The sequence below is a fragment of the Ornithorhynchus anatinus genome, chromosome 20 (genome assembly GCF_004115215.2).
Source record: "Ornithorhynchus anatinus isolate Pmale09 chromosome 20, mOrnAna1.pri.v4, whole genome shotgun sequence".
NCBI classification, from domain to species: domain Eukaryota; kingdom Metazoa; phylum Chordata; class Mammalia; order Monotremata; family Ornithorhynchidae; genus Ornithorhynchus; species Ornithorhynchus anatinus.
This window is the reverse complement of record NC_041747.1, coordinates 1,262,293-1,289,051: the sequence shown is the minus strand read 5'-3', so window position 1 is coordinate 1,289,051 and position 26,759 is coordinate 1,262,293. Positions and strand designations below refer to the sequence as shown.

Sequence of the window (26,759 nt, the reverse complement as noted above, 5' to 3'; positions counted from 1 at the left end):
CTGACTGACTGACTGACTGACTGACTGAATGAATGATGGACTGGCTGACTGACTGACTGAGGAACTGGAAGTTGCCCGTCCCGGCCACGGGAGGGCGCCGAGGGCGGGCGGGCGGGCGGTCGCGCTGGTGGGTGACGTCACGGCGTCGCGCGGAGGGGGAGGGCGCCGGCGCGCGCAGGCGCCCCGGGGCCGTTGCCTAGGAGACGGCGGGCGGCGGGAGCGTCCGGCGCCGAGGAGCATGGCGGCCGCCTGGGCGGCGCGGGCCGCCATGTTGAAGGTCGGGGCCCGCTGGGGTCGCCGGGGTCGCCGGGGCCTTTGGCTGGTCGGGCCCAGGGTCCGGCCGGGAGCGGCGGCGGCGGCGGCGGCGGCGGGAGCGGCGGGAGCCGGAGCCCGAGGCGTCAGCACCAGCTGGGCCCCGGTGGGGGCCGCCTTCAACCTGCGGCCGCAGCCCCCCCGGCACCAGGCGCCCGCCCCACGCAGGGTGAGCACCAGCCCGCCCCCCACACTCACACAGACCCACGGGGACACACACACACAGGCGCACAGGCATTCAGCCAGCCATTCATTCATCTAGCCATTCATCCATTCATTCAGCCAGCCATTCATTCATCTAGCCATCCATCCATTCATTCAACCATTCACCCACCCATTCATTCATCCAGCCATTCATTCATCCAGCCATTCATTCATCCAGCCAGCCATTCATTCATTCATCTAGCCATTCATCCATTCATTCAGCCAGCCATTCATTCATTCATCTAGCCATTCATCCATTCATTCAGCCAGCCATTCATTCATCTATCCATCCATCCATTCATTCAGCCATTCACCCACCCATTCATTCATCCAGCCATTCATTCATCCATCCATCCAGCCATTCATTCATTCATTCATCTAGCCATTCATCCATTCATTCAGCCAGCCATTCATTCATTCATCTAGCCATTCATCCATTCATTCAGCCAGCCATTCATTCATCCATCCATCCATCCATCCATCCATCCATCCATCCATCCATCCATCCAGCAATTCATTCCTTCATCCATCCATCCAGCCAGCAATTTATTCATCCAATCATCCATCCATTCATTCATCAATCTATCCATTCATCCATCCATTTGTTCATTCATTCATTCATTCATGCAATCATACTTAATAATAACAACTATGGCATTTGTCAAACGCTTAACTATCTGCCAGGCACTGTACTACTACTACTCATAATGTTGGTATTTGCTAAGCGCTTACTAGGTGCAGAGCACCGTTCTAAGCGCTGGGGGAGATTCAAGGTCATCAGGTTGTCCCACGTGGGGCTCACAGGCTTCATCCCCATTTGACAGATGAGAGAACTGAGGCCCAGAGAATAATAATAATAATGGTGTTGGTATTTGTCAAGCGCTTACTAGGTGCAGAGCACCATTCTAAGCGCTGGGGGAGATCCAGGGTCATCAGGTTGTCCCTCGTGAGGCTCCCCATTTTACAGAGAGAGAACTGAGGCCCAGAGAATTATAATAAGAATAATGTTGGTATTTGTTAAGCGCTTACTCTGTGCAGAGCACTGTTCTAAGCCCTGGGGGAGATCCATGCTCATCAGATTGTCCCACGTGGGGCTCACAGGCTTCATCCCCATTTGACAGATGAGGGAACTGAGGCTCAGGGAGTAATAACGTTGGTATTTGTTAAGCGCTGACTATGTGCGGAGCACTGTTCTAAGCGCTGGGGGAGATACAGAGTAATCTGGTTGTGCCACGTGAGGCTCACGGTCTTCATCCCCATTTGACAGATGAGGTAACTGAGGCACAGAGAAGTGAGGTGACTTGCCCACAGTCACACAGCCGACAGGTGGCAGAGCCGGGATTCGAACCCATGACCTCGGATTCCCAAGCCCGGGCTCTTGCCACAGAGCCACGCGCTGGGGTGGGGTGGCTGGTCTCTATCTGTTGCTGAATTGTATATTCCGAGTGCTTAGTCCAGTGCTCTGCACATAGTGAGAGCTCAGTAAATACCAGTGAATGAATGAATACCAGCTGATCGGGTTGGACCCAGTCCCTGCCCCCCGTGAGGCTCCCGGTCTCCACTCCCATTTTGCAGATGAGGGCACTGAGGCCCGCGGAAGCGAAGCGACTCATTCGTTGATTTGACCGTATTTATTGAGCGCTTACTGGAGTTGGCCCCTTGTAGGACGGGGACAGGGGCCAATCCCATTTGCCTCTGTCTACCCCAGCGCTTAGTGCAGTGCTTGGTACGTAGCGCTTAATAAATACCGGCATTATTGTTATTATTCCCTCGGCCTCAGTTCCCTCGTCTGGAAAATGGGGATTGAGATTGTGAGCCCCTTGTGGGACGGGAACTGGGTCCAACTCCATTTGCATCTGTCTTTCCCAGCGCTTAGTACAGTGCTTGGCACATAATAATATTAATAATAATGGGATTTGTTGAGCGCTTTCTAGGTGCCAGGCACAGTTCTAAGCACGGAAGCGCTTTACAAATACCACAATTATTATTATTCCCTGGGTCTCAGTTCCCTCATCCGGAAAATGGGGATTGAGACCGTGAGCCCCAGGTGGGACTGGGACTGTCGAACCCGATTTGCCCCTATCTGCCCCAGCGCTTAGTACAGTGCTTGGCACATAATAATATTAATAATAATGGGATTTGTTGAGCGCTTTCTAGGTGCCAGGCACAGTTCTAAGCACGGAAGCGCTTTAAAAATACCACAATTCTTATTATTCTCTGGGCCTCAGTTCCCTCATCCGGAAAATGGGGATCGAGGCAGTGAGCCCCATAATAATAATAAAGGTATTTATTAAGCGCTTACTATGTGCAGAGCACTGTTCTAAGTGCTGGGGTAGATAGAAAGTAATCAGGTTGTCCCACGTGGGGCTCACAGTCTTCATCCCCATTTTACAGACGAGGTGACTGAGGCCCAGAGAAGTGAAGGGACATGCTCTCAGTCACCCAGCTGACAAGCGGCGCAGCCGGGATTAGAACCCACGACCTCTGACTTCCAAGCCCGGGCTCTTTCCACTGAGCCACGACAGGGACCGTATCCAACCCAATTTGCCTGTATCCACCCCAGCGCTTAGTACAGTGCTTGGCACCTAGTAAGCACTTAACAAATACCACAGTTATGACTATTCTCAGGGCCTCAGTTCCCTCATCTGGAAAACGGGGATTGAGACCGTGAGCCCCACGTGGGAAAGGGACGGTGTCCAACCCGATTTGCTTGTATCTGCCGGTGCTTAGTCCAGTGTTCGGCACATAGTAAGCGCTCAACAAATGCCACAGTTATTATTATTATTCTCTGGGCCTCAGTTACCTCATCTGGAAAATGGGGATTGAAACCACAAGCTCCACATGGGACAGGGACTATGTCCAAAGTGTAGCGGAGTGGATAGAGGGCGGGCCTGGGAGCCAGAGGTCATGGGTTCTAATCCCTGCTCCGCCACTTGCCTGCTCTGTGGCTTTGGGCAAGTCGCTTCACTTTGCTGGGCCTCAGTTACCTCATCTGTAAAATGGGGACTTTGGGACCCATCAATCAAGAGGATTTATTGAACACCTACTGTGTGCAGAGCACTGTAATATGAAAAATCATTTACAATATATAATTCAGAGCTATGTACGCAAGTGTTGTGGGTTTGGGGGTTGGGATACGGACTGTGTCCCACCGATTAGCTTGTATCTACCCCAGTGCTTAGAACAGTGCCCGACACATAGTAAGCGCTTAACAAATACCATCAAAAAATAAAAAAACAGACCCGATCAGCCTCAGGCTGGCGGTGAGCTCCGTCTCCCTCCACCCCCCCCCCCCCCCCGAGTTTCAGCTCTGCCGCTGACCTGTGTGACCTCACTTAGCCTCTCTGGACCTCAGTTTCTTCCTCTGTATAATGGGGGGACGATATCTGGGGTGGTCCCTGGTGCCGCATTCAATTACCACTGCATTTCTATGTTTCCCTACCTTAGATTCGGTTACCATGGAGCCCCCGAGGTACGTGCGGGCAGGCAAGAGCTGAATAACCCCCGCCTCTAATTAGCCTTTGGAAGGCCGCTAGTGACCTTTCTCCAAGGATAGGTTTAGAGCCATCCGGTTTGAAACCTGGAAAATACTCTGAACCAAACAGCTCATCAGCGCAGAGGTTACGACTTTGGATATCCGGGTGAACTACCGAATGACGAATACAGAAAGAGCGTGATGTTGGGCAGGCCGCTTCTCTGTGCCTCAGTTACCTCATCTGCAAAATGGGGATTAAGACTGTGAGCCCCATGTGTGACGCGGACTCTGCCCAGTTTGATTAGCCTGTGCCCACCCCACCGCTTAGTACAGTGCCTGGCGCGTAGTAAGCACTCAACGAATACCATTAGAAAAATCAATAAAAGAGTTAGTAAAGGTGAATTCGCCCTTTTGAGTTTTCAGTGTGGGCTCGTAATACCAGGCCACCCTGCTTCCATTCCAGAGTCAGAACCTCACTGCCAGTCGATCGGTGGTATTGTTGAGCGCTTACTACATCCAGGAGCACTTTACTGAGCACTTGGGAGAGCACATCATAGTGGAGTTGGTAGACTTATTCCTTGCGCAGAGTGAGCTTACAGTGAAAGGGGGAGCTAGGCATTAACATAAACAGACTAAATTATGGAGATGTCCATGAGTGCTATGAGGCCGAGGGAGGAGTGAATAAAGGGTGACACAGGAGGGAGTTGGAGAAGAGGAAATGAGGGCTTAGTCGGGGAAGGCCTCTTGGAGGAAGTGCGATTTTAATATGGGTCTTGGGCAGATGTTGGGGGTGGGGGAAGATGAAGCCCATTATTACAAAGCACTTAGATGTGGTAACAGAAGCGACCAAACCGGTAACCTTGGCGTTATCTTCAGCTCATCTCATTCAACCCACATATTCAGTCCGTCACCAAGGCCCGTCCGTTTGACCTTCACAACATCACTAAAATCCATTTCCCCTCCGTCCAAACCGTTAACACGTGAATCTAAGCCTTTATTCTGTCCCGCCTTGCATGCGGCATCGGCCGCCTCTCTGACCCCCCCCCCCTTCCTCCCGTCTCTCCTCACTCCAACTCACACTTCACTCTGCTGCCCAGATCATTTTCCCACAGAAATATTCAGTCCATTTTTTCCCCACTCCTCAAGAACTGCATTGGTTGCCCACCCACCTCCACATCAGAAAGAAACTCCGTACCTTAGGCTTCAAAGCACTCAATCACCTTGCCCGCTCCCATTTTTCCTCCCTGTTGTCCTACTAGAATTTAGCCCGCATACGTGGCTCCTGTATTGCCAGTCTACTCACTGCACCTCAATCTTGTCTGTCTCGTCACCGACCTCTTGACCTCGTCCTGCGTCTGGCGTGGTACGCCCTCCCGCTTCATATTTGCCATGATTACTCTCCCCACCTCTAAAGGCCTATTAAAAGCACATCTCTTTCAAGAGACCTTCCCTAAGTCCTCGTTTTTTTTTCTCCCCCTCCCTTCGTTGCTCTTGCAGATGGATTTGCACCCTCCATTCACCTCTCCCTTGGCCCCACAGTACTTATGTCTTGATTCTATTTATCTTGATTCTATTTATCTTGATTCTGTTTATTGGCTCTTGATTCTGTTTATTTGCTCTCGATTCTATTTATTTGCTCTCGATTCTATTTATTTGCTATTGTTTAAATGAGCTGTTCATCCATCCCCTTGATTCTATTTATTGCTATTGTTTTTGTCTGTCTCTCTCCCCCGATTAGACTGTAAACCCGTCAGAGGGCAGGGACCGTCTCTATCTGTTACCGATTTGTACATTCCAAGCGCTTAGTACAGTGCTCTGCACAGAGTAAGTGCTCAATAAATACTATTGAATGAATGAATTATGTACTTATCCATAATTTGTATGTGTCTTTATCCCCCTCTAAGCTAAAAGTTTGTTGTGGGCGGGGAATCTGTCTTCCAGCTCTGATATAGTATACTTTCCCGAGCAGCTAATACAGTGTTTTGCGCTCAGTAGTCACTCAAAAAGTACAGTTGATGGATTGATGCCAAGGTTTGAGAAGCAGCCTGGCCTAGTGGATAGAGCCCCGAGCTGGGAATCAGAAGGACTTGCGCTGTAATCCCCACCCTTCCGTTGTGTGACCTTAGCCAAGTCACTTAACTTCTCTGTGCCTCAGTTCCCTCATCTGTAAAATGGGGATGAAGACTGTGAGCCCTGTGTCCAGCCTGATTACCATAATTATCATTATTGGCTTGTGTTTACTCCAACCCTTAGTACAGGTGCCTGGTACATAGCGAATGGATTAATACCATTAAAAAAAAATATTTCACCGAGGCAGGGTTATGTACAGGAAACCCTAAATTTGTCATCAGTCGTTACTGATGTACTTACCTTTCGGCTGTGCTCTTTGGATTGTTTAGGGCCTGTTTGGGGTACCCGAGCTGAGTTCTCCGGAAGGATTTCACGTGGCCCAAGAACAAGCGTTGCGGGAATCGGACAGGCTGGTGGCCAAGGCGTGCGCTGTGCCGGCTGGGGCCCAGACGGTGCAGATCTTCGACCAACTGTCGGACGCTCTGTGTCGAGTAGCAGACCTGGTAAGGAGCTTTCCGAAGGGGTGACCCTTCCCCTGGAATGGAGAAGAAAGCAGATTTCATTTCATGCTAAATATTCCGTCAGTGAAGCTACATTCTTTTGATTGAGTCTGTCCCGGATCTTGGTCGCATAGTAAGTGCCCAGCGAATACCACCAAGGTTATTATTCGTTTCCCCTGTCCTCTTCCAGGGCACTGTGTGGTAGGGGTCTTTGGGCAGACCTTACGGTGGCTCAGCCAGAGCCCCAGGCTTGCTGGCCGGCCATTTTCCGGTAAACAGAAGGACCCGATGATTTTTTAAATCTACTCGGTACTTGGCACTAATAAGCGCTGTAATAAGCCCCACCGTGCGTAACGATCCATCCCAGAGCTCTTGGGTTGATTGTAAGTTTGAAGAAAACTCAGATGATGTTTGGTACACACTGCACGTCTAGTTTTTTTTCCATATTTGTTAAGCACTTCCTATGTGCCAGGCACTGTACTAGATACAAGTAATCAGGTTGGACCCGGTCCTCATCCCACCTGGGGCTGATGGTCTGAATCTCCATTTTACGGATGAGGAAACTGGGACACAGAGAAGTTAAGTAACTTGCCCAAGGTCACCCAGCAGACACGTGGCCGAACCGGACTCAGGACCCAGGTCTTTCTGACTTTCGCAGGCCTGCGTTCTGTCCACGTCCGTCGTGGACCAAGAGCCTGCTGCCGGGGTAGAATGGGGCTACCCGGTGGGTTGGAGCAGAAATGAAATTGACGTTTTGCTGCTGTGGAATGACTACTCCATACGTCAGACCACCTGAGGGATTCCCGGCCTTTCTCCCTTCGGTTAGCTTTGATTTCCGATTTTTTTTCCCAGATACCCATTTCGGTTTTACTGAGTGTAGCCAGAGAGACAAACATGTCGTTTCCCTGCCCCTCGCTCTGCCTCCGGAGAATTCTAAGTTCCCATATAAATTGGAGTATCAGCTCGAAAGGGCTTTAACACATCCTTGGTGGTTTTTAAATTCTTTTGTATTTCCTTCGTTTTTCAAGCATCCTCGGCTAATATTGAATTTATTGGAGTGAGGATATTGTAACAGTAGTACGGGATGGAATATAAATTAAAGCTATTTTGAAGTCATATCCTTTGTGTTGTGTCAGTTTTACAAGTACGTAAACCTGTCATTCATTAACGTTGCCCTTCAAAGGGAAAAACCCCGTAAAAATACCATTCACAGGTTAATGGAAGTTTAGCAGTTGGCGATTAAAATGCAAACGTGAACAGTATAATGGTTTTGAAATGAGAGTTCCTTTAGTGTTTTAAAGCAATTACAGATTCTGATGTTCATTGTACTTAGAAATACGAACTTTACAGTTCTTGGGAAATGAATTTTTAAGACTTCAGAGCAGCCGATCGCTAAAAAGCCTAGGTTGGAAACCTGGTGATGTCGTCAGTCTTGAAGTTTTGGACAGAAAGAGATGCTCTTTTCTCCGTGAAAAAGCACCCGGACTAGCAAATTCATGGTCTGCAGTGATACCCATTTGAGAAGGAGGATACAGTTGATTTAAAGTGAACGCCGGCATACTGTGTCCTGCAACTGCTGTGTGGAGTCACTTCTTTGAGTGACAAGAGTATGTGTTCAGCAGATTTGCTGTTAGCTCAGCGGGGAGCCCGGCCCAGCTCTTGACCCAACAGTGGAGATGGAGAATCTTTATCTCCATTCCTTTCCATTTTTACGCAAGTGTTCAAACCATGGGAAGCTGTCTGGTTTTTTCTCTCTCTCCCTCTTCGTCTCCCTCTCCTTCCCCTGCCTGTGCCCTAGGCTGACTTTGTGAAAATCGCCCACCCGGACCCTGCGTTCAGAGAGGCTGCGGACGAGGCATGCAGGAGCGTCGGCACCATGGTGGAAAAGTATGTTTGTTCGCTCACCTTGACTGCCATCTCCTTGGCCCTCAGATTCTCCATCGTAATAATAATAAGAATAATGGTGGTATTTGTTAAGCACTTACTATGTGCAGAGCACTGTTCTAAGCGCTGGGGGGAATACAAGGTGATCAGGTTGTCCCGCGTGAGGCTCACAGTTTTAATCCCCGTTTTACAGATGAGGTAACTTAGGCACAGAGAAGATAAGTGACTTGCCCACAGTCACACAGCTGGCAAGCGGCGGAGCCGGGATTAGAACCCAAGGCCTCTGACTCCCCAGCTCGTGCTCTTTCCCCTGAGCCACGCTGCTTCCATCGTGGGAAGGGGATGACATTTTGTCTTTTCAACCCCTAGAGTTGTGTTTCCAAGTGCTGATTTTTTTCCCCGGTCCTGGATGCAGTTTTGTATTGGTATTGATTCAAAGAAGATTGCTCTTCTTTGCTGCATTTTCCTGCCCCCAGTGCTGGATGTTGTTTTGTTTTTTTTTTTTTTTTTTACTTCCTCTTGGTGATGAGATATTCCCAAGCCATCTCTCCAAGACTATTTCCTCACCTTCTGTAGGAGCTCCCGACGTCTCCCTGCAGTGCAGCAACGTAGTCTGAGAGATGGGGGTGTGCGCTGTGTGTACATGCCACCCGGGCAGAGCACCAGCGATCCTGCCAAGTATTTTTTTTGCAAATTAATTCTCGGTCTGGTCAAACGATGGTGTTGGCCGTGGAGGAGAAGGAGCATCTGGGATGAGGTGGGGTGGAAAAGCTGAGGCGGATGGCTGGGCCGAGGGAGCCACGGAAACGGGTGCAGGGGCCGACTGGGGAAGCCATGGAGGCAGGGGTGCAAGGTGTAGCTGGGAGACCTTGGGTAAGAAGCGGAAGAGCCAGTTCTCTCCTTCCCACGTCTCCCCAAAGCCCAGTGGCCACTTTCACCCCATCCCAAGTGCAGAATGCGGATTGGTCCGAGCCCTGCCGAAGCACAGGCGTTTCTGATGACCGACGATTAACTGGGCCTTCCTAGGATGGGTAGAATCCTACGCAGAGAGGCAGCGTGGCTCAGTGGAAAGGGCACGGGCCTGGGGAGTCAGAGATCACGGGTCCAAATCCCGGCTCAGCCCCTTGTCAGCTGGGTGACTGTGGGCAAGTCACTTCACTTCTCTGTGCCTCAGTTACCTAGTATGTAAAGACTGTGAGCCCCACGTGGGCTCCCCAGCGCTTAGAACAGTGCTTTGCACATAGCGCTTAACAAATGCCAACTTTATTATTATTAGAATAAGGGATGAACCCATTCCCTTGCGAAGCCCCTTCCTTCCTTCCTTCCTTCTTTCCAGTGGCTGAAACCTGAGCCTCAGTCCACTCTTCTGCCCCCACCCTCTACGGCAGTGGCCTTTCTACTCTCTGATGGTTTCTTGCCCCACGGTCCCCGACAGTGACCCCGCAGTCGCTTCACCGAGCCCTGTGGCCCTGCCCTTCCTCCGCAGAAAGACCAGCCCGCCGGGCACGCCGCCTCCTCTGAGAGCGGTGGGATCACGCTGCTTGCCGTCTCTGCGAGAGCTGAGGGCAGGAGTCGGCCCGGGAAGGGCAAACAGCCAGCAGCTGTCTCTGGCTTGACCCGCAGGCGGAGGGGAAGGGAGATGGGGAGAGTTGAGTGAGGCTGCTTTGCTGGGTGACAAGAACGGGAAGGAGGTTGCTCCGTCAGCCCCTGCTCCTCACACCGAATTCCCCTCCTGAGCCCCGAACTTCTGCCGCTCTCCCACCCCCGACGCTTTCCGGATTAGCTCAGACTGGTCCCCCTGGGAGACCTGGTGGGTACCTGCGGGAGGGTCAGCCCCCTTCTCTGTGACCCTTCTCCGGGAGAGAAGCGGTCGCTACTCCTGCAATGCGATCCAGGGATGTTGCACCTCCCCAGCCAGGCCACGAGCCCCAGAGAGGTACCCGCTCTCCTTTCCTGCTTAGACTGGTGAGCCCCTCGTGAGCAGCGATTGGCTCCCATCTCAAAACGTTGGGACCCAGCTCCTAGCATAGGGCCCAGCCCGCGGTAAGTGCTTAATAGATACCGTCACCATCAAAAAGGGAGGGAGCGCTTACATTCTGAGAGGCCCTGGCAAGAACCCGGCTTTGGAGCCATGGCTTCGCCTGTGGTATTGCCAGTACGAGAGGGACCGTAATCCTTCAGTGTCCTTATCTGTTTGACTCTGAATTCTTTTAGATTAAATACAAATGTGGAATTGTATCAGAGTTTGAGAAAGTTGCTGACTGATGACAAGCTGGCGGCGTCCCTTGATCCGGAGACCAGGTATTCACCCCCAAACTGATGGGGACCCGGCTGTGGGTGGGGAGTGGGGAGAGGCTTTCTGTTGGGAGGAGGGAGAGATCGTGGGGTGCTTAGTTCAGCTTCAGGTGGGGACTGGTTCGGTATCTGGTCATTCTGGCTGCAGAGCCCTGGAAATTCTCCCGTAGTCGTCCCAGCTGCCCACGCTGCCGTCCTGCTGTCACGGGTGGGAAACGGTCTCCTTGGTCATCAGGTATGGATACACTTAGGCAGTAGATGAGATCTCTTTAAGTGTTTGTTACCTGTTTTTAGGAAAGTGGCAGAGCTACTGATGTTGGATTTTGAAATCAGTGGAATTCACTTGGATGAAGAAAAAGTAAGCTTTTCCGTATCGTATTTATCTTATTCTCTGTTTCTGATGTGTTCATAAAATGCCCAAGCAGAAGGAGCACACGCCCGAAGTCAGGGGACCCAGGTTCTAGTTCCAGGTGTGCCACTCACCTGCTGCGTGAACCTGGGCAAGTCATCGCCTCTCCGGGGCTCAGTTTGCTCATTTCTAAAATGTCCCCTCTCCCTTCTTAAACTGTGAGTTCCGTGGGAGACTGCGTCTGATCTGATTATCTCATTTCTGCCGCAGCACTTACCACACTGCTTGGTAAACAGTACCACTGTAAGCACTTAGTACGTACCGTCATTATAAATACGTACAAGCTTCTAATCTTCTTGCGGTACCGAAAAGGCCCTCTATCATTCTGCTCTGTGGGTCAGTTAGTTTGTGCCGAGGTAATAATGTTGGCATTTGTTAAGCGCCTACTATGTGCAGAGCACTGTTCTAAGCGCTGGGGTAGATACGGGGGAATCAGGTTGTCCCACGGGAGGCTCACAGTTAATCCCCATTTTACAGATGAGGTAACTGAGGCACAGAGAAGTGAAGTGACTCGCCCACAGTCACCCAGCTGACAAGTGGCAGAGCCGGGAGTCGAGAGGTCTTTGTGGTCCGCTGTCGGGGAGGGAGGTGGACCCTCCACTCCCAAGATTTCCACTTCTGGGTGGATAGTCGTGCGGTACTGCGATGGCAGGGAAGTCCCGTGAGGGAGTAGGTCCCGTGGCAAATGGGGGTCTCCCCCGGGGCCACCGGTGGGTGTCCGGTGGTACGAAACCAGGTCATAGAGAGCCGACCCCTGAAATAGCCTCTTGACGCTGCCGGAGAATCCGAACAAGCAGCGAGGGGCATTTTCCCCGGAGAAGGATAGTCTCTTCTCCAGGCTGTAACCGTGGCACCGCATTCTGCCGAAACCGGCAGGGCGGACCAGACCGCCTTGCCACCGAGAGAGAGTGTTTCAGTGAGTCGACGGTGCCTGGGAAGATCTGAAGCACTTTGGGATCCGGGGAGGGGCCCAGGGCCCACCGGCAAGACCCAGGTTGGGCTTCGGGGCATCCCTCTGATCAGCAGGGCCCGCCTCTACCTTGGGCTCCCACCGGAGCGACTCTCTCCCCCGGCAGTTTCAGCCTCCCTGCCTCCCGGGCCCGGGGAGACAGAGCTACCGGACAGTCAGAGCCCCCGTTTGTGGAGAGGGTCTCTGTTGGAGTAGAGCCTTTCCGAGGATGTGGCCTATTGCAGAGAGAGAGCTTGACCCACCTCCCTTCCTCCCCCAACGAAGCACAGGGCCCTCCGATCCGGGACGCTCTTCAGTCAGATCCAGTTCACTTCCAGGCGGTAAGAGGGCTCTTTCCATCTGGTCAGGGCAAGCAGTTGATGCTCGCGGACAAGACCTCTTGGTTTGGGGGATTCTTTTGTTACGATGAATTAAGTAGCCGTGGCGTTTGGGCACCTCCCAAGTGCACCGCGTTGCCCTGCTTCAGATGGGTTATAACAACTGCAGTTTATTATGAAGCTGGCTGAGACTTTAATACTAGATACAAATTATGGTATTTGTTAAGCGCCTACTGTGACAAGCACTGGGATGGATGCAGGATCATCAGTTTGGACTCACAGTCTCACGTGGGGCTCAGGCTCCAAGTAGGAGGGAAGAACGGGTATCGAATGCCCATTTCATAGAAGAGGAAACCAAGGTCCAGAGAAGCAAAGTGACTCACCCACGGTCACGCGGCGGGCGAGCGGCGGAGCCGGGATTAGAACCCAGGTCCTCTGCCGTCCAAGACCGTACTCTCTCCCCTAGGCCACGCTGCTCCTTTGAGCAAGTCTTTTTCCGGGATTTTAGCTGTACGGTGAAAGTAGGAGACTTCTTGTCATGGGCGGGCTCTGCCGGGGGCCCATCCTGTAAATGGTTGCCGGCTGCTGGGAAGGCCCGAGTCAGCTTCCCGAATTGTCAGTTGACTGGCAGTTGCGGTGTGGAATGGGGCTTAGGTAGGTGCCGTTCGGGGCAGGGTGGAAGTTCTGCGGAGGGGGAAGTGGTCGCCCATTTAGGAAGCAGATATTCTACCCTCCAGAAGCAGCTGGCTCAGTGGAAAGAGCCCGGGCTTGGGAGTCAGAGGTCATGGGTTCCAATCCCTGCCCTGCCACTTGGCAGCTGTGTGACTGTGGACACGTCACTTCACTTCTCTGTGCCTCCGTTACCTCATCTGGAAAATTCATTCATTCGATAGTATTTATTGAGCGCTTACTATGTGCAGAGCACCGTACTAAGCGCTCGGAATGGACAAATTGGTGACAGGCCGAGACAGTCCCTGCCTGCCCTTTGACGGGCTCACGGTCTAATCGGGGGAGACGGACAGACGAGGACAATGGCGATGAATAGAATCAAATTGGGGACGAAGACTGTGAGCCCCACACGGGACGACCTGATTACCCTTATCTGCCCTGCTTATGGGGAAGCAGCGTGGCTCAGTGGAAAGAGCCTGGGCTTCGGAGTCAGAGGGCATGGGTTCGACTCCCGGCCCTGCCGCCTGTCAGCGGTGTGACTGTGGGCAAGTCACTTCTCTGTGCCTCGGTTATCTCATCTGTAAAATGGGGACTAACTGTGAGCCTCCCGTGGGACAGCCTGATCACCCTGTATCTCCCCCAGCGCTTAGAACGGTGCTGTGGACATAGTAAGCGCTTAACGAATGCCAACGTTATTATTATTAATCTACGAGCAGACCTGTTAGGGTGGAGGAGCCAGAGCCACTGTGACCTGAGCCTTTAAGGGGGGGTGGTCACCAGAGCCCTGCGCCCTGCTGGGGATGGCATCATGCCCGGAACTCCTGCCCCTCTCTCTCTCTCTCTCTCGCCCGGCCTTCACCAATGCCCACCCGGCTTCTTCCGCAGACCCACGCGCAGGGCAGAGGGAGAAGAGAGGGGCGGAAACGACAACCGCGGGGGTCACGCGATAGACGGGAAGGGAAGAAAGAGAGCGAAACAGGGTCGAGTTTCGCTTTGTGATTCATTCTGGTTCCAGCTGGCCCCGCTAGATGGTGCCAAGCCACGCACCAAGGTTGGATGCAAAGCCGGGACCTGTGCGGAAGGTGCCTTTGGACCCAGTGAAATGCCGCCTGAAAACACACATTAATAGATTTTAATTGCGGGTTATTTCAGGTGTGTCAGTACTCTGTTCAGTTCAGCGTGAAACGTTTCTGGTTTTGGCCGGGCTTCTTCTGGTTTCTTCGTGGCTACAGATTTTTTTTATTAAAAAAAGCACCAACCGGAAGCCTAGGTTTTGCTATTTTTCATGGTATTTGTTCAGCACTTGTTATGTGACAGGCACCGTTCTAAGCGCTGGGGTAGGTCCAAGCTAATCAGCTTAGACACAGTCCGGGTCGCCCATGGGGCTCAGTCTTAACCCCCCATTTTGTAGATGAGGTAACTGAGGCCCAGAAAAGCGAAGTGACTTGCCTAAGGTCACATAACGGACAATAATAATGTTGGCATTTGTTAAGCGCTTACTGTGGGCAGAGCACTGTTCTAAGCGCTGGGGTAGATACAGGGTAATCAAATCGTCCCACGTGAGGCGCCCAGTCTTAATCCCCATTTTACAGATGAGGTAACGGAGGCACAGAGAAGTTAAGTGACTTGCCCACAGCTGACAAGTGGCAAAGCTGGGATTCGATCCCATGACCTCTGACTCCCAAGCCCGGGCTCTTTCCCCCGAGCCACGCTGCTTCTCTACTGACAGGTGTTGGAGCCGGGATTAAGAAACTTTTCCCTCTTTTCCCCCCTTTCCCTCTGCTCCTCCCCCTCTCCCTTCCCATCCCCTCAGCACTGTACTCGTCCGCTCGACTGTATATATTTTCATTACCCTATTTATTTTGTTAATGAGATGTACAGCGCCTCGATTCTATTTAGTTGCTGTTGTTTTTAATGAGATGTTCACCCCCTTGATTCTATTAATTGCTATTGTTCTCGTCTGTCCGTCTCCCCCGATTAGACTGTAAGCCCGTCAAAGGGCGGGGACCGTCTCGCTCTCTCTTACTGATTTGTACAATCCAAGCGCTTAGTACAGTGCTCTGCACATAGTAAGCGCTCAATAAATGAATGAATGAAAGAAACCAGGTCCTTCTGACTCCCAGGCCCATGCTCTCTCCACTAATTTGTTTCAGATTAACGTCTACCTCGAGAAGTTTCTGGCATCTTAGAGTTTCTTGGAACATGGCTTTGTTGTAGAATGAAGGTCTGGATTCCAACGGCGTTTACTGCAGTCAAGTCACTTAGAATGGGAGAAATTCACCCTTTTTTCTAGACAGTTTATTTTTCTAGTTGCAGATTACCTTCAAAGCATCAAATCACTTAGATGCCCCCTGTAGCTCAAATCCTTCTTCAGAACAAGTCTTTAGTATACACTTGCCCAAATGGCATAAAATGTAACTTGGAATTTGAAGTGAGTTCTTTCGAAAAAGTAACTTGCAAACATCTCAGAGCCATGTAGAAGCGTCATAAAATGTTCGAAAGTAAAGAGGTCAGCACTGTTTTCTGGCTAGAAGAAAAGAGGCATTTAAAGCGATCTCCGGGGAATTTAATCAGAAATTGTCACTGCTCTGAGTCGTCATCTGTATTTCGGGACTGTAGCAAACCAAGCTCGGAACACCAACAGCGAATAGGGATCTACCGTTGAATTATATTTTCTCGTTCTCCTGACAGCGTAAGAGGGCCGTGGACCTTAATGTGAAAATCCTGGATCTGAGCAGTGCTTTTCTGATGGGGACGCACCTTCCCAACAAGATTCCCAAGCACCTTTTACCAGAGTCCATCCGCTATAACTTTGAACATGATGGGGACCATGCTCAAGTCAGCAGCCTCCATGCCGAGTCTCCAGACGATCTGGTGTGTATTTCTTTCTGTCGCTTGGTGCCTTCCTTCCGGCAGGAGAATGGTTTGCGGTGTGCATTGTCCTGGCTTGCGGTGAGCTTCTCCAGCCCTCGTGCTCACCAGCTTTTGGGGAATCCACTGTGAATAAATGCAAGAATCGTCATGCCCAGGCTCTCTGGGCTCTCTGAGACCGAGGCGTGATTAGAGAAGATGTCTAAGCTACCCTAAATATATCCTTATTGTCTTCAGTTAACATAAACGTGGATTATTCTAATTCCACTGACAGTAGTGCTTTTTCAGCTATTTCTAGTGCAGAATATGAGAGAGGCAAGTGACTCTAGCACTCCCTGGCCCCGGGCTGACTATTTTGGCATAACCGTTTCTATAGACCTGATTCGCATGCTGGTTAGCCTGGACCGCTTGAGACGCATGAAATCCATTTGTCCTTGACTGATCTCCCTCTGGAACAATTTCTTTTATGGCCTCCGTGGTCTCTCATTCCCAAAGATCATCACGATGTAAGGATAGGCAACATTTTAATATTTCTTAAATGCCGTAAAGCGTTTTGGGTGATGCAGTGAATAAGATCCCTTCAGGATAAATGTCAGAGCAAAATCTCAGCGTGAGATACCTTCCTGCCCAAAGGTTGCGTGGTAGAAAAAAGCCCCCAACGGTGATGATTCAGTCAGTGCAGTGTTATACTTAACCTCCTAAGGGGGGGGTGAAATCAACATTTCCAGAAATGCATTGCTTGAAGAAAGTCACTCCAGTGGGAGCGAGAGAGTGTCCTCTGCCCCAGGCACAACCGGGGAGGGTTTGGTGGAATTCAGCAGCACTTGGGTTGACTTCACTCTCTGGCATAACTCGGGGGGCTGGGCAGCCCAGGATGGCAAGGGCACCGATAAGAGACGCCCCCTCCCCCCTCCTGCTTATTTCTGGACCGCGACGGCGAATCTTGGGATCCTCTAGAACTCGAATGACACTTCCGGGCTGAGCCGTCTCTTCTTATTTCCTGTCAATTTTTCAGCTGTCAACAGGTCAGCTGGAATGAGTCTGAGGGTGGCACGGAGAAGGGAGAAGGCCTGCCTTCTCGGCTGCTGGGTGGAATGGCTTTTGGCATATCTCTCTCGAGCTCAAGAAACCACGTGCTTTTCTGTCATTAGATGAGAGAGGCCGCCTATAAGATCTTCCTTCATCCCCACTCTGGCCAACTGAACTGTCTGGAGGAACTTCTGCGCAGCAGGGATAGCTTGGCCCAGTTGGTTGGGTATTCGACCTTTGCCCATAGAGCTCTTCAAGGAACTATGGCTAAAAGTCCAGGTGAGTCCACGTGTCTTTGACTGAGCAAACAGTTGATCAGTCACGGGGTGCTGAGCTCACTAGGAAGTGCGCGGGAAAATGTTTATCCGGTCCCACTTCGATTACTCTTTCAGCCTCCTTGCTAACCTCCCAGCCTCCCTGTCAGTCGCCACTCCAATCCACACTACACTCTGCTGCCCGGATCATTTTTCTGCAGAAACATACAGGCCATGTTTCCCCACTGTTCAAAAACCTCCAGCACCTCTGCATCAAACGGAAACTTTAAAGCACTCAGTTACCTTCCCCCTTCCTACCTCACCTCCCTACTCTCCCACTGCAACCCTGCCCACACTCTTTGCTCCTCTAATGCCAACCTACTCACTGTACCTCCGTCTCATCTGCTGCACCACCGACCTCTCGATCTTGTCCTGCTGCTGGCCCGGAATGCCCTCCTTTTTCGTATCCGACAGACAGTTACTCCCCCCTACCCTTCAAAGGCATATTTCCTTCAAGAAGCCTTCTCCGACTAAGCCCTCATTTCCTTTTCTCCCTCTCCCTTCTGTGTTGCCCTGATTTAAAAAAAAACAAATGTTAGTATTTGTCAAGCGCTTACTCTGTGCAGAGCACTGTTGTAAGCGCCGGGGTAGATACGGGGGAATGAGGTTGTCCCACGCGAGGCTCACAGTCTTCACCCCCATTTTACAGATGAGGGAACTGAGGCACAGAGAAGTGAAGTGACTTAATACTAATAATGTTGGTATTTAAGGGCTTACTATGTGCAGAGCACTGTTCTAAGCGCTGGGGTAGATACAGGGTAATCAGGTTGTCCCACGTGAGGCTCACAGTTAATCCCTATTTTACAGATGAGCTAACTGAGGCCCAGAGAAGTGAAGTGACTTGCCCACAGTCACACAGCTGACAAGGGGGCAGAGCCGGGATGCGAACCCATGACCTGTGACTCCCAAGCCCGGGCTCTTTCCACTGAGCCACACTGCTTCACTCCTCCATAAGCCCCAATAGACTTAGGTACACTTCCATAATCTATTTGTATGAATTTCTGTCTCCCCTTCGAGACTGCAAGCTTGTTGTGCGCAGGAAAGGTGTCCACCAACTGAACCAAGCGCTTAATTCAGTGCTCTGCACAAAGTAAGCGCTCAATAAATGTGATTGATTCCAGAAGCAAGGGACCCGATCCCTGCCTCCTTTCAATCAATCCAGTAGTTTTCTCCCGAGTCCCTATCGGGTGCGGAGTTTTGGGGAGAGTACGACACAGTTCGCATAGACAGTTCCCGCTTTCAGTGAATGCAGAGTCCGGTGGAGGAGCTGACGAGCAGCGAGGTCCTCTGCCACGTGAATCGAGCCGGGCGTGCAACCCGGCGTCGGGTCTGTTTATGGCCCTCCAACGTGTGAATAATAATAATGTTGGTATCTGTTAAGCGCTTACTCTGGGCAGAGCACTGTACTAAGCGCTGGGGTAGATACAGGGTAATCAGGTTGTCCCACGTGAGGCTCACAGTCTTCACCCCCATTTTACAGAAGAGGGAACCGAGGCCCAGAGAAGTCAAGTGACTTGCCCACAGTCGCACAGCTGCCAAGTGGCAGAGCCGGCATTCGAACCCACGACCTCTGACTCCCAAGCCCGGACTCTTTCCACCGAGCCACGCTGCTTCTCAAAGAAGTTGTAGGCAGCTCCAGACCGTTTATGTCATGGGTTCAGTGTCCTTCTAGATAGGGATTTCTCTCACCGCCGCAGGCTGCTTGGGAGCTGTTTCCCCCTCCTGAGTTTGGAACAGTGATTCCCCCTTGACTGGGAGTAGAATGGTGGTTAAGAAATATTTTTTATTCTTCCCCCTAGATTCTACCCATTCATTCCTGCCTCTTCTACTTCAAGGAGGAGTGGGGTGTGGTCGGGTTTGGGGGCAACAGTTTCCACTGTGGTTTGGATCGTGCAGCAATGCGGGCTGCCTCCCTAGCCCTGCCCAGAAGCCCAGGGGCCCAGAAGCGAGAGAACCGCTGGCAAGGCGAGGCTGGGACTTGGAAAGGATGATCTGCTTCTGATTTCAGGGTTTCTTTCCCTCCACCCTCTGCTGCCTGGAATGCCTTGTGGTTTATCTCGATCTTGTGGTTCTCTATCAAGAGCAAGAGTGAAGGGCAATAATAATACTTTGCACTTCTGTAGCGTCCTTCCTCCGGGAAGCTTGAAAAGTGCTTTGAAATGGTAGCTCAACCAGGCAGGCCTCAGTGAGCAATTTTGGGGTGAAACATTCATTTGTTTTCAGGATCTCTAAATTCAAGACCGTTTGCTGTTCTGTACCGCTGGCTCAAGACGAGTGGCCAAGGGAGGGTCCGCTGTTCCCATTTCACAGTTGGATTAACCAAGCTCCCAAATACCTGACGGGCTTTGCTCAGGGTCTCGTGGCCAGTAGAGACTTGCTTCTCTTCGTTCTTTGTCCTCAGGATTGCATTTCCTCCCCATGATAATGCAAAGGGATTTGCATCCGCCTGCCTGCCCCCCTCCCACGTGCCCCCAGAATCGGTTTTATCCTCATGGACTTGTGTAATGCTCCATTTTTATCGGGCCTGGTCTCGGTCAGAGGCTGCCGTTTAGCCACAGGGCCAGCACGAGCCCCAGCACCGGTGTCTTGAGTTTTAAAAGTGTACACCTGTGTTCTGCCGTATGGATTCTTCGTATCCTTTGTGTCTGCATTTCTGACCTATGCCACCCTGCTCAGCGCCATATAAGAACTCAGCAGAGCCCTGACCTGGGTGCTGTGGAGTTTGACGAAAGAATGCGCCCAGAAGCCCCCAGTTTGATGAGGAAGGCATGGTCAATTCTGATAGAAATGCAAATAATAATAATGTTAATAATGTCGGTATCTGTGAAGCGCTCACTATGTGCAGAGCACTGTTCTAAGCGCTGGGGTAGACACAGGGTGATCAGATGGTCCCACGCCAGGCTCACAGTCTCAGTCCCCATTTTACAGATGAGGGAACTGAGGCACAGAGAAGTGAAGTGACTTGCCCGCAGTCACACAGCTGACAAGTGGCAGAGCAGGGATTCGAACCCATGACCTCGGACTCCCAAGCCCGTGCTGTTTCCACCGAGCCCCGCTGCTTCCCAAATAGTGACCCTGACCTTAGAATTAGACCAAAAGACAGTCTTGTCTTGCAAGAGTGTAAGACAAATACCAGAAGCATGCCTTGGAGATTTAGAAGGGCGTTTGTAAATGCTGACAGACACACAGCAAGACAGATGGACCGAATGGGAAAGGTTCCTAGGAAGCAGCAAACCTGTTGGAAACGGCATGGCCTAGTGGATAAAGCGTAGGCCTGGGACCTGGGTTCTAATCCTGCCTCAGTCACTTGTCTTCTGGGTGGCCTTGAACAAGTCACTTAACTTCTGTGTACTTCAAAAATATAAAATGGGGATTAGGACTGTGAGCCCCATGTGGGACAGGGACCGTGTCCAACCTGAATAGCTTGTGTCTAACCCAGCACCTAGAACAGAAAGCTTGACACGTGGAAGAAGCTTCACAAATACCATAAAAAGACTGAGATATTCGGGAATTAGCTCTTTGCTTTCAATCAAGGCCCCCCCCCCCCCCCCCCCCCCCCAGCTGCCTCCTCCAGAGCCCTAATTCACTTTCTGAAAAACAATCGTAGTGCCATGTTGTATGGGATCACCAAAGTGAAGTGTTTCTTCCTGTAGCCCCGTTGGGTTGGCCTCTTTTGGGAAAGTTACGTGGCTTGGCCTGACTCAAGGATCCAGATTTTTTCCACTGCTCCAACGAAGCTCGTATTGCAGGCCAAGAGCGGGGAAAGGAGTAAAGGAGCTTCAACCCACAGACACAACCCATCTGGGAATCACCAAAGCCATCTCCCTGGAATCATCCAGGCCTGAGCCGTATTCACTCAATCAATTAATTGTATTTGTTGAGTGTTTACTATGTGCGAAGCACTGAGCTAAGCGCTTGGGAGAGAACAGTACCACAGAGATGGTAGACAGGGTCCCTGCCCACCAGGTGTTTACAGTCTGAATATGAAAACATTCTTAATCATGACAAAAGACAGACCTCCCTTGAACAGAAAAGAAGGTCCATTCCACCATATGGCCAAAAAGCCCAGTTCTACTGGAAGTTTCATCTTAACTTTCAGTTGTTCACTTGGCACTAGATTTTAGCTGATTGATTTTAGTATCGCTAGCGAACCGTCAAAATTTCTAGCTCCTTCTCCTGGTTTACATAGGTCCTTTCGCCTGACGGCACTTGATTTTTAAAGAGAAGGTGGACCTAATTTGTTTCACTCTAGTAAGTCAGAATTTCCTCCGAACTGGAATTTTCCATGCCTTTTCATGTTCTTCTCAACATTCCAGATGTGTTCCTGGATGCTTTGCTCTCTCCTTATTCAGCTTCAGGCAGGTCTAACTTTTTGTACCTCACCTTGCCTTACACTTATCCCTATCTTGCCTCCATTCGGGAATAGCTTGGTAATGATGAACTGTCTGGAGTGGCTGGGTAAGCCTGCTTTCCTATGAATGAGTCCAGTGTTTAAAAAGGAGAACCGAAATCCCGATATTTGGTCTGGAAGATTGGCCTGATCCTTTCTTCATTTGTTTTCTAGAGACTGTAACACAGTTCCTCGATAAACTGTCTGACAAGCTCTCTGAAAGGTTAGTAGGCATATTTTATTGTCCGAGATTTGATGTGCTTTCCGCCTCGGGAGCTTCTTTTGCGAGGTGTGTCAGAGGACGTGCCCTTCAACGGGAGAATTCATTCCCTTTTGTTCAGTGAGCGTAGCCTAGTTGGTTGGTTTATAATTAATGTTCAAAAAGCTCTTCAAGATTCACAGTGATGACATCATTTTCTTTTTTTTTTTCCTTTGAAATGGAAAGCCCCCAGACCTTCACGGCCAGAGAGGACCACCTGGGCATGCCAGAGATTGGGGCCCTGCTGGGTCCTGCCGTAGAGGACAGTCCTCCCCCCCTTCCCTTCCCAGCCCCGGAGCCAACTGTGGGGAATTTCAAAGCTGCTCCCTGATATGGAGGACAGACACTTCCGACCTCTCCCCCCTTCCCATCCCTCCCTCCTTCCCTCCCTCTCATCCCAATCCCCAGAGCCAAGAGGAGAGAGTTACAAAGTGGCCTTGCTCCCTCGGGTCCTGGCGGGAGTGCAGAGACTGCCTGGCAAAGCGGGAGTCCGCTCTGGCCACCCCGGGAGCAGGCAAGAGCCTGGGGGCATGGAACCGAGCCGGATGGGGAAGGCCCCGTCGTGCCAGGAAGGGAGTAGCTGTGGAAATGGTGCTGACACAGCCCTCTACCCGGGACTGGGTTGGGGGTTACATGGCCTTCCCTTTTCTCCCGCCGTCTCCCTGCCTCAGAATATCCACAGAAGATTTCTCCTCTCGGTGAGCGGCTCTTGGTCCCTTGAGGGCCGGGGGTAACCGATCCCTCATCCCTTTGGTCCCACGTCCTCCCAGTCCAGCTCCCTCTAATTGCCCCCTCTTTAGGGACTAACCATTCCACCGTTGCAGCCTCCTCCAGGCATTTAAGAGGATCCTCAGTGGGCTCCCAATTTCTGAGGTTGGGCTGGTGGGAGGGGCCGGGGAGGAGAAGCTCAAACCCAACTGGCTTGCATTTCCACCGTGTGCTGTCACCAGTTCGGTCTCTTGAGGAGACGAGGCCAAACGATTTATTTTTTCAATGTTATCGTCGAAGGCCGACTTCATGACCGACCATGGTAACGTTGTCTTACAGGGCCGTAAAGGATTTTGAGATGATGAGAGGGATGAAAATGAAGCTAAATCCCCAGAATTCAGTAAGTGATACTGTGTTTGGGGAACGTAGTTTCGTGTAATGAAAACCAGCTGCAGACTGCCTGGGATAATCGCCTTTCATCTTTATTACTGTGATGAAAATTGCAGGTTTATATAATCCGGTGGCTGGGATTTGCATCCAGTGGCTGGGATTTGCATCCAGTGGCTATTTAGCGTCCTGAAAACGCACTACGGAAAATTAAACCTGAGTTGTCTGTGTTTGCAAAATCCTAAATCCCATTTTCAGTATCGGTATGAATTCCGGCATGCTCCCGACCTGTTGGAAGCCTCGTTGGCTTCTAGGTGCTGTTTTCAATATCAGGGGAGCCTGACCCCCTGCCTGTGCCGTACGGGGTTTGCCAGGGTTGGGGTGGGTGCGCTAATGCCTCTCTCTTTCTGGCTCCCCCTCTGTGGCTGGCTGACGATGAGGGGTTGCCAGGCGGGGGGAAAAGCCCTGGGTGGTGGCATTTGACCAGCACCCACCGGGCGCGGTACTCTGTACTTAGCTCAGGGGAGCACAAAACAGAGAAGGGTCAGGTTCCCTGCCCTCAAGGAGCTTCCGCTCTAACGGCCAAGTCCTGACTTCCAGGATGTGGATTACGGAAGATAAAAATTGCTTTTCCCCCGCCATCCAGTTTGATGACCGTTTCCTCGGCAGGGCTGAATTTCTGCCGGGCGTTTACTAAGTTGGGGGAAAAAATGGGTGAGCATGCGCCAGAACAATTCTGCATGACAAACTGGATCTTTGCGTTGCAGGAATTGATGCCTTGGGACCACCCCTATTACAGTGGTGTCCTGCGTGCTGAGAGGTGAGTTTCCTGGGCTCGTCACGGGGATGAGAATGGGAACTGTTGCCGCGTTCTATAATGCAGTCTCTAAATTACCTGCCCGGTGGGCACGGTGGGGTGTGTGGGTGTGACCTCGCCGGACCTGCACCGTGGAAGACCCGCCCTCTTGCACTGTCCATGGCCGTAGCTGGTCCGCGTCGGGTCCAGGCAGGTGCGTGTTGTTGGGAAAACATTTCCTGTTTCCGCTGTCGTGCTCTAGCTGAAACGCGGGGCGAAAATGTACTTTCTGGCAGAACTGAGTGCATATTGCGTGTGCTCCCCATCACCGTTACTCATTCGGTCGTAGTTAGTGAGTGCTTGCCGTGTGCAGATCGCTGTACTAAGCGCTTGGGAGAGTCCAATACAAAAGTAAACAAGTGGCGGAGTCCGGAATAGAACCCATGACCTCTGACTCCCAAGCCCTGGCTCTTCCCACTGAGCCATGCTGCTTCTCTAGACTGTGAGTTCGTTATGGGCGGGGACTGTCTCTCTCTGTTGCTGTATTGTACTTACCCGAGCGCTTACTACAGTGCTCTGCACCCAGTAAGTGCTCAATAAATACGAGTGAGTGAACGAATGAATAAATGACAGGGTGATCCAGGGAGGGAGCAATCCTGAGCCTGTGGACCCCTAAGGCTTTCACTGCTCAGAACCCTGGAGAATGTAAACCGACCCCGCCCGATCACCTGACTCGCGTCCTGTGCCCTGGACTTACTGACCCCACTCCATTCCTGGCTGGGACTCCTGATCTTCGGAGGATTTTGGTGGAGAACCCAAGGAAATGTCTCTCGGCCAGTAGCCACGACCCGTCCGGTCTTTTCTTCAGGGTCTACTGAGAGCCGAGCCGCAGCTCATCGCGTCGTGGCTCTCGATGGGAGGCTCCCAACATCAGATCCCCTCGGTAACTGACAGGGCCTCGTTGCCAAGGGGACTGGGAGGAAAGAAGGGCAGAGCTTCTCGACCCTTTTCAGTCTGTAGCCCTCCATTCACCTCCCTGGTTCACCAGCCTTCTCCATTCACATTATCCTAGTTCCCATCCCCGGCACCCAAACCTTTAGTAAGCAGAGAAGGTGACGAGTCAAAAGGAAGAGCAGCAGGAGTGGCAAGGGAGCTGGAAACGCTGAACGTGCTTACGCTCTCATGCCCCCCTTTAGATTGTAAGCTTGTTGGGGGCAGGGAATGTGTCTGTTATATTGTACTCTCCCAAACTCTTAGTCCAGGTGCTCTGCACGCAGTAAGTGCTCAATAAATTCGATTGACTGACTCACATGCATAGATCTTTCTTTTTTTCTTTCTTCCTTTCTTCCTTTCTCCCTTTCTCTCTTTCTCTCTTTCACTCTTTCACTCTCTCTCTCTCTCTTTCTCTCTCTCTTTCTTTCTCTTTCGTTCTCTTTCTTTCTCTTTTTCTTTCCTCCTTTCCTTCCTTCTTTCCTTCGTTCCTTCTTCCCCTCCCTCTTTCTTCCTCCTGACTGTAATGTATTTTGGTTGTCTTTCTCCTCTACTAGACTATAAGTTACTTCAGGGCAGAGGTCGTGTCCTCTAATTCTTTTTAATAATAATAATAATAATTACGTTATTTGTTAAGCGCTTACTATGTGCCAAGCACTGCTCTAAGCACTGGGGGAGATACAGGGTAATTAGGTTGTCCCAGGTGGAGCTCCCAGTTTCAGTCCCCATTTTACAGATGAGGTCATTGAGGCCCAGAGAAGTGAAGAGACTTGCCCAGAGTCACACAGCTGACAAGCGGCGGCAGCGGGATTAGAACCCACGACCTCTGACTCCCAAGCCCGGGCTCTTGCCACTGAGCCACGCTGCTGATATCCTTGGAGGGAACCTTTCCTTTCCCAAGGGATTAGTTCAGCGTTCTGCACATAGTAACTGCTCAGTCAGTACTATCGATGGGGGACAGCCTGATGACCCCGTATCTCCCCCAGCGCTTAGAACAGTGCTCTGCACAGAGTAAGCGTTTAACAAATAGCAACATTATTAGTATTATTATTATTGATTGATATAAGACCCTGGGCTCGTGCCCTAATCGAGACAAAATGGTGATGCTTGAGACTCCCAAAGCACATTTACAGATCTCCCTCGCGTCCCCAGTGACACAGTGGTTGGGGGAGCTCTTCCATAGAAGGCAGGAGGCTTTCGCTTAATGAAACACCCTGACATTTTTTAGAATGAAAACGTGGATTCTTCCTCCGCGTCTGAGTGCTTCCGATACTCTGTAGAACTGGAAAACCAGCATGGGGTGGTAAAATAAATAAATAAATAACCTGGAAACTGGAGAGGCAAAGCGCAGATTCTTTCCCAAGATCTAGCAGATGGTAAGCAGATGGGCTGTTGCCCCCGGAAGCTCTGCCGACACAAAATTTCCATAAGTTCAGAAAAACTTTGACTAGAAAGAGGGTCCAGAGGCTTAGTGGGGGGAAAGGTTAGGGATGTCAGGGACGGGCTTCCACAGGGTGGGTGGCGAGGAGGAGGACAGCCTTCCACTGCTCCTCTGAGCCAAATTTGGAGCCGAATTCTGGGCTAGATGCGACTTTGGTTTGGCTAGTTCCGGACGGGCATTTTTGAGCCTCAGATCTACCAAAGGTAGTTTTTATCTAACGCCGCCCACTCTTCCAGGTGCCCGTGCCGTCCTCAGAGATGGGTTTACGGCTATGGAAGACGGTCTTTCGCCAGTGGCTTCTCGTCGATCCTTTTGCCCGTTGTCAGGGGAGAACTGACTGCGTGCTCTTCTCAGAATTGGGCAGAAGGAGGTGTCCTAAGACCAGGGTGGTGAATGAGCCAAGCGCCCGGCTAAGTGATTCCTTCTGCGCTTGGTCACTGGTCAGAACCGGATCGTGGTTTTGGAAAAA

General features: G+C 51.2%; 1 protein-coding gene across 1 annotated transcript in view; it reads left to right on the top strand.

Annotated features, from left to right (window-relative positions):
* Positions 1 to 214: 214 nt before the first annotated feature.
* Positions 215 to 26,759, top strand: part of LOC100089996 (mitochondrial intermediate peptidase) — an 80,151-nt gene continuing 53,606 nt past the window's right edge. The window contains exons 1-10 of the mRNA XM_029048157.2: positions 215 to 481; positions 6,391 to 6,564; positions 8,360 to 8,448; positions 10,660 to 10,746; positions 11,035 to 11,098; positions 15,797 to 15,979; positions 17,128 to 17,284; positions 21,884 to 21,932; positions 23,016 to 23,076; positions 23,831 to 23,883. Of these exons, the coding sequence (XP_028903990.1) occupies positions 239 to 481; positions 6,391 to 6,564; positions 8,360 to 8,448; positions 10,660 to 10,746; positions 11,035 to 11,098; positions 15,797 to 15,979; positions 17,128 to 17,284; positions 21,884 to 21,932; positions 23,016 to 23,076; positions 23,831 to 23,883 (1,160 nt within the window). The 5' untranslated portion in view covers positions 215 to 238. The remainder of the gene's footprint in view (positions 482 to 6,390; positions 6,565 to 8,359; positions 8,449 to 10,659; positions 10,747 to 11,034; positions 11,099 to 15,796; positions 15,980 to 17,127; positions 17,285 to 21,883; positions 21,933 to 23,015; positions 23,077 to 23,830; positions 23,884 to 26,759) is intronic.